Below are 9,286 nucleotides of genomic sequence, written 5' to 3' on the forward strand. Positions count from 1 at the left end.
AAACATGGCAACATCAACCTAATATAGCTGGAGGGTAGGTTTCATGTTGGGCTAGAGCCTGAGGGGAAACTGGCATTAAGACTTGAGCCCAGAGAAATCTGCTTTTGACTTCTTCAAAGACCCCAAAGAATTTCCTTCTGTTCAAAAGCCACCATGTTTCACGAGGAGAGCTGGCTGGTCCTTGGATTGTCAGTTCAGTTCAGTTTGGTTAAAGAGGAACTTACTGTAGGCCAGTAAAGTCCAGTTAAGAGGTTTTAGAAGCTGCACTCACCATCAAGCCCACCAGGTTGAGTACAAATAATAAAATTGATCCACTGACCACAAAGGGCTCACCATTACCAAATGCCAAGTTCACCATCCAGCTGGTTTTCTGCTGATCCTGATAAGCTTTTTGAGCTTTAGTTCCTCCTTCAGGATCCTAAAACTACCCTTACCACAACTTCTGAAAACTTGCTATCTTGTTTTTCTCTCACCAATAGCCAGACTCCAACATATTAAATGTATAATTCACCTAAACCAGAAAAATCACTGGTTTAGGTGAATTTACCAATCCTGGCCCAGATATCTATAAATTCTCATTTTTGTTGCACTTAAATTTCTATTCCTTTGCATTTTTTCTTCTACCATCTAGGAAGACTAATTTCCTTTCTTCATTATATAGCTACTTAAGAGTGCTTACCATGAGCCTGGCACTCCATCAAGTAAATGTCAGAAAATAAACCCCAGTCCCAGGTTACACTGATGAGAAAGCCAAGCAATTTGACTAGGGCTTTATGCTTCATGCATAACAGCATATTTGGTGGCCTGTTTCTTATAGTTGCTCTTCATATTCCAGCTAAAGACATAAGTAAAGAACTATGTAATCTGCACTTTCTCTCCATTTCTCCAATTAATTGCAACTTCAAAATGAGAAGAGCAAACAATCAAAGGGAAAAAATGATCATAATTTGCCCAGAGACATGATTAGTCATAAAAGTGCTTTCTTGCTTTTTCTTTTTGCTATTCACATCAGATGTTGTTTTGAAGGTTATTGTGCCAAAATCTTAGAAGCCAAGAAAGAGAAAAGGAAAAATTATCCATGACCTTTGCCTTCCCAAGAGAGAAAAACCTAGAGCTGAAAGAAGCAGCCCTATTCACTGTTCCTCATGGAACCCTGGATCTTCACCAACTGAAAAGTGTGTCAGTGGTTTTTGGAAGTGGCTTGAAGGTGAAAGTGGTTTACTGCCTAAACCATCCCTTATTTACCTACATTTACTCTACAACCTGAATTTCAAATCCAATACAACCAAATATGAATACAAAATAAGCCAAATTTAAATACTTTTCTTTCAATAAAACTGCTCATGCAAGTTACTTAGACTACACATGCCATGGCAGACACCCCTTAGGGTGACCTCCAAAGTCACAGACTTATTATATCATCCCCTCCCTTCAAGAGAAAAGAGAGCCTGTGATTTACTTTCAATCAACAGAAAACAGCAAAGATGAGATGTCACTATTGTGATTGTTATATAGAAAAGGTGAAGGGATTTTACAGATGTGATTAAAGTCCCTAATCAGTTGATTTTCAATGAATAAAAGGGGAAATTGTCCTGGGTAGGCCTGACTCACCAAAGCCATTATTAAAGGGTTCAGAGGTCAGAGATTTGAAGCAACAAGGATGCTGCCATGAAGTCTGCCCCTCAAGAAATTAATTCTGCCAAAAACCTAGAGGAGCTTGGACCTGGATCACTCAATAGTCACCCCTCCAGCTGAGAACACAGCCTGGTCTTGACTTCAGCCTAGTGAAACCTGAGCTGAAAACATAGTTAGACCATGGCCAGATCATAGATATACAGAGATTGAGAGATAGTGAAGGTGTATTATTTTAAGCACCTAAGTTTGTGGTAATTTATTATGCAATATAAAAAATTTAGTATGCATGTCACCACTGCAAGCAGGAGTGGGGAAGGGTGTTGGCTTTTTTGTGTGTTTTTCTAAGACAAAATTAATCTGTTTTCCTTAATCGTGATGACAAATACAGAAACACCCTCATTTTATCACCTGCATACACACACACACACACACACACACACACACACACACACACACCTTGCTATGTTGTTAAAGTGAATGATATACCTATTCTCCCTGGCTTTATTCCTTGTGTCTGCATTACTTGACAACATGATTTGAACAGACCCAGTAAGTGACCATATTTGGATCATCCTTTAGGTTTTTATTGTCCCAATGCTTAAGTGTCAGTGTGCTGGACAAAAACCTATACGTTGTTAAAACTCCACTTTGTTCTGGGTCCCTAAGGAATAGCAGGTAATAAGGACAGGTAAAATTTAAGGGGCAGACCAAGTGGGAAATTGAAGTAGTCTGACAGAAAATCCCAGAGTCCTCATCAAAATTTTAAATAAAAGCCAGGCACAGTGGCGCATGCCACTTTCTAAAATCCCAGTGGCTCAAGAGGCTGAGGCAGGAGGATTGTGAGTTCAAAGCCAGCCTCAGCAAAAGCAAGGTGCACTAAGCAACTCAGTGAGACCCTGTCTCTAAATAAAATACAAAAAATAGGGTTGGGATGTGGCTCAGTGGTTGAGTGTCCCTGAGTTCAATCCATAGTTTAAAAAAATAGTTTTTTTAAATAGAATCTAGCTGTTTAATATCCCCTGTAGTGTCTCTTTTGAGCAGTTTTTTTGTCTGCACTATAAATCTTCTTTCATGTCTGCCTTCCTTATTCCAAATAACACTTTATGCATTTTGCTTCATGGGCAGAAAAGAGCAAGATGCCTATTGAAGTAGGTTTTCTGACATCTATAAATTAAAATACCTTTATTCTCTACAAGTAAATGTGGGAATGCTGATAAATTGATCTGCCACTATCACCACCAATATTACCAACCCCTTTTCCTGTGAAATTATCATCAAGAGTCCATGAATCACTTGATTCCCTTAAGTACTGCTGGTTATTTTAACTCCAAAAATATATATATATCACTTTACAGTGAAGCAACTGGAGCAGTATTTGAGCCTAAATCATTAAAATATGAAAGGAAAACATGAGAGAATGAGCTTCAGAGGGATGGGCACTGTTTGCATCCTTCTTTGTATTTTCCTGTGGTTTCTATGACAGTGTTTTATATGCACTACGCCCTTAATAGATGATTATAGAATTGAAATTAAGATAAATTAGCAGGTTTGCAATCACTGTAAAGAAAAAAGGAAGTTCATCTCTGAATGATTACATTTGATGCCTTCCCATCACCACCTACCCGCCAGCTTTATCTGTGCCCACCTCAGATATTAGTCCTGAAACAGGCATGAAGGGAGTAAAACCTCTAAAAATAACACAGAAGAACAATCTTTAAAACTAAAGTGCTATATAATATAATGTATTCTGTATATCTGTCTCTACAGTTTTATGTAGTCTCTGTCTCCTATTTACTGGTAACATTATTAGTACCAAAGAAATCCCATATCTTATTTTTAAACCAAAATCAATGTCATTTACTGAGAGGGCCACTATTTGCACACAATGCTGCTCATTTCTAAGAGGAACACAGCACAAACAGAAAGCACTAGTTCTGGAATTCTTCATTTTCAGCATATCCTGTGTTACCAGTAGCGTTTAGCTCAAGAGACAACCATGTCTCAATCAGCTGAAGTTTCCCTTTCAGGTCTCTTAGTTTCACCCAACAACAGTTTTACCTTAAAACATCTTTAAAAACTGCTAGAAGTTCTTACCTTGCATCTATGCCTGGTATGCATTTTCAAATGTGTGCTGAATGAAAATTTTCTGGAATATGAAGACAACAGCACTGGGTCTGGAATACTCTAGATTAGATCATCAGTTCTGATAACTGATAAAACTAACAAGGCCATCCTTGTTTATAGAGGCCAGGAAAGTTTCCACCAGCTTCCCTGTCACATGTCTATTTTAATTGCTCAAACCACCAATTCATATGTTAACTCCAACACCCCCTTCCCCAGTAGTGTCTTACCTACCTCAATGTCACTTCCACATTCTAAAGCTGGTAAGACCCAGCCCTGAGCACACCATCCTGCATCCAGGAACTTCTAGCTTTGCCTCATCCATACTGTCTTTTATATCTCGTATCTCTTCTAGAAAGAGACCCCTTTATAATATCTCCCTGCTCATGAAAGCTGCTAATTCTCATCTTTTTGACCATCAATCCTCATTGTTACTCTTTTGGGTCAAGCCCTCATTTTGTATTGGCTGGATAACATAATAACATGCTAACAAGTCCCACCAATGCTTGAATTGAAGCAACTGGAGCATTATTTGATAGCCAATCCACCTTCCACAGTATTGCCAAAGGGATCTTTCTAAAATACCAATTTGATCAGGTTATTTTGCGCTTAAAATCAATTGATCCAAAGTAGAGAATCTACTAATTAGCAAAGACAAACAAGCCTCCCTACCTCCCCACCTCACCTTCCCAATCTCAGCTCCTCTTATCCTCCACCTCTCACTTACCCACCTGCCTGGCACTTCTTCAGTGACTCACCTCCACTCATACCTCCATGCCTTTGCCCCAGCTGCTCCCTCTCTCTGGTCTGCCCTACTCATCTTTCAAGACCAGCCTCATAACAAGTTCTTTATCCCTACCTCCCTAAGCATTTCCATACATTATGTCCTTCCTCATTGTGGCACTTATCACACATTCTTTTCCTGTCTCCTCCCCTAAATACATTGGGCAGGAGGCACTTCATTAAGGGAGAAGGCATATCTTTTTTGCTCATCACTATATCACCAGTACTCAGCACAGTATCTGGTACATGTGTTAATTCATTTCATCCTTAAAATAATCCAATAAGTATTATGACTATCTCCATTTCACATAGAAACTATGACACAGATTTTTAATAGCATGTCTGAGGACTATAAAGTCATTAAATGACAAGAGTCAGACCCAATCCCAGACAGGAATTCCAGAGCCAAGCTTCTTAACCATACCTCTATAGTGCCATAGTTAAATGTTTCTCTTCTATATTCCATGACAGCCCTATATCTTCATCAAAACATTCATCACAGCACTATATGATTTGCTATCAATTTGTATTGTTCCACGAGCTCTGTAATATCAGGGACTTTGAGCCTTATTTTTCTCTGTATTCTAGGTTTCTGCCATTTAGTAAGTACTCAAATAACACTGATGAAAGGATGGATGGATGGATGGATGGATGACCTGGGCTGGAGCATAAGCATTCATTTTCAGATAATCCAGCAGGTGGCAGAAGAAGACAAAAGCTGAACAGAGGATGGGCTGCCTTACCTTTCACATGGGTCACTTTCTTCATATTGATTTCTTGACCTTGGTACAAGGTCACTGTCACTATGGCTCCAGGTATACCAAAGCCCCAGATCACTGCTCCTGCAGGCTCCTTCTGCAGCACCATGTAATTATCGATGTACGAAGCAAAGCGAAAACCAACACCTAAAAAATTCAGCAAACTGGTACATTATCAGGGAGTTTCAGCACCAACTGGATCAAATGAAATAGAAAAATACAGTCTATACCAAGGAATTCAAGTACATTCAAACCTTTTAATCTTTTAAAACTAGATCTTATTCCTCCTAATTAAGTAAGCAATATAACAAGAACAGTTCCAAACAATATATATCATAGTACAATATGACCTCTAAGGAAACCAGTGCCTCTTTTCCTTCTCTCCCCCTTCAGAGTTCTTGATCTTCCTTTGCTCTCAGACTAGGCCCTAATACTTCTCCCCACAAATCCCTAAAATGTTCCTTTCATGCACACCACAAATGGTGTTTATAAGAAAACGAAACCATTTCCTTCCCTGACTTTCCATTACTACACCTATCCACAGTAGCTGGGAATAAAGAAGCCATCCTGTCTCCATCACAGCTTCTCTAATATCCCCCACCCTTTATCTCTAACCAATGTTAATTTCCGTCAAATAAATCCCCCTTATTATGGTTTTTTGACCACCCCCAGTACTGCATTTATGAATATTTTTGAAAAGTCTGCTTCTTTCTCAGGTAAATTCAGATAAATCAAGACACAAAAATATGGTCAGTAAGAGACAAAAGGTCAAAGTGTCTAAAGAAAGGTCTTTTGTTACAATTTTGCCTATTTCACAACCTTAATTCTACAAAAAGAAAAGAGAAAGCACAATTGAAACTGGATTCTATTCTACAGTCGATAACAAGACTGAATAAGAATTCACTTTAACAAGATCACTCCTATTTTTAACTTCCAGCCTATATCGAAGTATTTTTTTAATAAAATCCAAATGATCTCATTGAGTTCCTCATCAAAATTTTAGCATGGAAAATAATAAAACTTATGCCCCAACTTGTCTGAACAAAACGGACCAAAAAAAAGTCCCTAAAATAATTTACAAAATTAAGTTTAAGGGTTTTAACCAAAAATAATAGGCAGAGAAAGAATCAGAATTAACAAAGCTGACATTTTCCTCCCTGGAAGCTATAAATGATGACAGGCCCCTTAGGCTACACTTAACAGCAGTACAGCTAATGGGTCTCCTACACAAACTTGGTGGCCTATACTGCTCTTGGAAGCCCAGTCCCTAAAAGTCCTTAGCTAGTGCTCATGTACCTCACCCCTACCCTCATGAGCTAGTTTGATCATGATACCTACAGTGACAATCAGAGATCACCCAGAAGGCCTAACAGGCTGCAAATAACAGCAGCCATGAACAAAACACTCTAAGAGACCACAACACCCCAGAATTGCATAAGCAGGTTGGCAGCCTGCTGAGGGAAGGGGGAGGCACAAGTGTGGGAGGGCCCTGTCTTGAGTAGGTACTTCACATGGAACAAAAACCAAAAATCAAAAGCATAAATAAGAGCTAAGTAGAGAGAGGGTAGGAGTGGAGGAATGGAGTGAAGAAAACTAGCTGCTATTTGCATATCTGAATGTGCAGCCAATAGCCCATAGACTGGGGAAGTACCTTTTCAAGGCAGTCTGTGTTGGCCAATATCTTTGTTCATGGCTATATTATGAATATCTTTGTTCATGGCTATATTATGCTGAGCTAAAGAATTTTAGAGGTGAAAGCCTCTTAGAATCATGTTTGTTACTGATCAAAAGGTACTGACCAAGAGACTAAGACCTAAATAAATTAAGCAATTTTTAAAATAACTTTTGCATATTTGTTAATTCAACAATACTTATTGATTGATGCTTACCATGTGCCAGGCACCATTTTAAGTATCAGGGATAGAACAGTAAAGAAAACAATAGATAAAAATCCTTATCAGCAAGCAGCTGACATTCTAGTAGGGAGCTTACTGTGGCAAGCACAATGCTAAAGACACTAAATATTAAACTTTGACAATGGACTTAAATCACAAGGTAGTTTATGAGAGGACTATTAGAAACTGAGTTACCTGAGTCCAAAGTTATTATTATTCTGCCACTGTCAGGTAATGATGGTTCATCATGGAAAAACCAAATTCCCTGTGCTTATAAGGTTTAAATTCCAACCTGATTAGACAGTGGAACATGAAGACCAAGGAATTGAGCAGTGGACTAAGGAAGATTGAGAGAACAAGACTGGCAATTGCTTTTGAGTCAAACACAATACACATTTAACATTTGTTTTTTTTTTCTTTAATTTCTCCCTTTATTTGGGAGTAGAATTGAAAAAAAAAAAAGGAATGAGTGCTTCAGGGAACAGACAGACCATCATTACAAGTAGACTAACAAAATTAGGATAGTGATTACCTCTCATGGGGGACCTGGCAGATGCAATGTGGAGGAAAACACTGGCTCAATAAAACTCAGTATTTTAGTTCTCAAATTGGGTGGTGAGTTCATGGGTCACTTCATTGTTACACCTCAAATATCACATGATAAACACTGGCAAAGGGGGTTGAGTGGTTTAAAGGAAAGACCTCAGGATATGAAAGCAAGTAAGAAAGATGGGAAATTTAGAACATGAATGAATGAATGAAAAATATAGTCCTTATTAGTGAAGGTTATATAATGATATGACCCAAAGGAGTTGATACTGATATTAAAGATAACCCTTAACAGAAAAATTAATAAAATAATGGCTCTATTCTCTTTACCTTCTGCTCAAATTGTATGATGGTTCCCAATGGTCACTGAGTGGTGATGAGTCAGGGAATGACAAGCAGAGTGCTACTAATTGTGAAAGGTTAATAAAATAGGTACTTGTCACTCCGTTTTTCTATATGCTTAACAAAACACTGTTGAAATCTTAAGAACTGTTTGCTAATCTTATTGAACTCTAAAAACTATTCACTATGCTGCCTGTGTGAATGTGGGTATTTTGAAGGTGCTTCAGTAGAGCAGCAGTCATATCATTCTCTCATCTCAACTTATATTTAACAGAGATCTCTGGGACTCAACAGAGATCTCTGGGACTCGGTCTTTGAGTGGTCTGAAGAAGGAAAAATAATTCAGCACTATCACTTTACTTTGTATTAGCAGACAGAGCCCCCTTTTCTGGTATCTCCATGCTGTGACCCAGGGTTCAGCCCAGGGTATTCAAACAGCAGGCTCTGACCTGCACAGTGGCCAATTTGAATTACTCCCCTTCCCAACACGTATCAACCACCATCCATATTTCTAAGCTGCACCAGAAATCAAAGCTGAGCCTTAAATTATTCTGAGCTAGTGAGGGGGTTGTATTTCTTAGCCCTAATAACCACTTAAACGAGTAAAATTTAATTCCCCCAAGGAACCCAGGCTGATGCACAGCCTCCCCAAAGGCACCACTGAGGGGGAAGCTGCTGAAATGTTTTGGATGACTCAGTCACCTGTTTCCCAATAGTTTTTAACTAGCTTCGCCCCCTTTCCTCCTAGCTCCCCTGAGGGCCTCCGTCTGGGCACATTTGAGCTTCCTCACTCTGATAAACCTAACTCTTTCCCCTCCTCCACACAAGTTAAGGACAGCGGGTGGGAGCGGAGAAAGCGAAAGGGCTTGGTCTCCGGCGCAGCAAACATCCGCAAGCCAGCCAGGGTCGCAGAAAACCGCCCCAGGCCATGGGCTGGGTCCCAGACCTAGAAGGCCGGCGCGGATCGGGATCCCGAAGAGGATCCGGACCTCGGAGCCTGAGGCCCCTGAGGGGTCCGAACGAGCCGGGCCGCCTCACCTGCACTTCTGTCGGCCAAAAGGATTAATGGCAGAACCAGCCGGAGTGCAGACCCTGGGGCCACCATGCTTCCGACGGTCTGTTGGCAACCCGCTGGACTTGGGAAGTGCACCACAGCGGGGGGTGGGGCGGGGACAGGGGCGGGGCGGGGCTTGTGAGGCCGAC

General features: G+C 40.1%; 1 protein-coding gene across 2 annotated transcripts in view; it reads right to left on the reverse strand.

The window, feature by feature from the left end:
• Siae (sialic acid acetylesterase) overlaps window positions 1-9,274 on the reverse strand; it is a 34,587-nt gene extending 25,313 nt beyond the window's left edge. For both annotated transcript variants that reach the window (XM_040285441.2, XM_005339522.5), the window contains exons 1-2: window positions 9,122-9,274; window positions 5,283-5,444 (exon numbers count right to left, since the gene is read on the reverse strand). In XM_040285441.2, the coding sequence (XP_040141375.1) occupies window positions 5,283-5,444; window positions 9,122-9,188 (229 nt within the window). In that variant the 5' untranslated portion in view covers window positions 9,189-9,274. The remainder of the gene's footprint in view (window positions 1-5,282; window positions 5,445-9,121) is intronic.
• Between the last annotated feature and the right edge of the window lie 12 nt (window positions 9,275-9,286).

This window comes from Ictidomys tridecemlineatus, chromosome 4, assembly GCF_052094955.1.
Source record: "Ictidomys tridecemlineatus isolate mIctTri1 chromosome 4, mIctTri1.hap1, whole genome shotgun sequence".
Taxonomy (NCBI): domain Eukaryota; kingdom Metazoa; phylum Chordata; class Mammalia; order Rodentia; family Sciuridae; genus Ictidomys; species Ictidomys tridecemlineatus.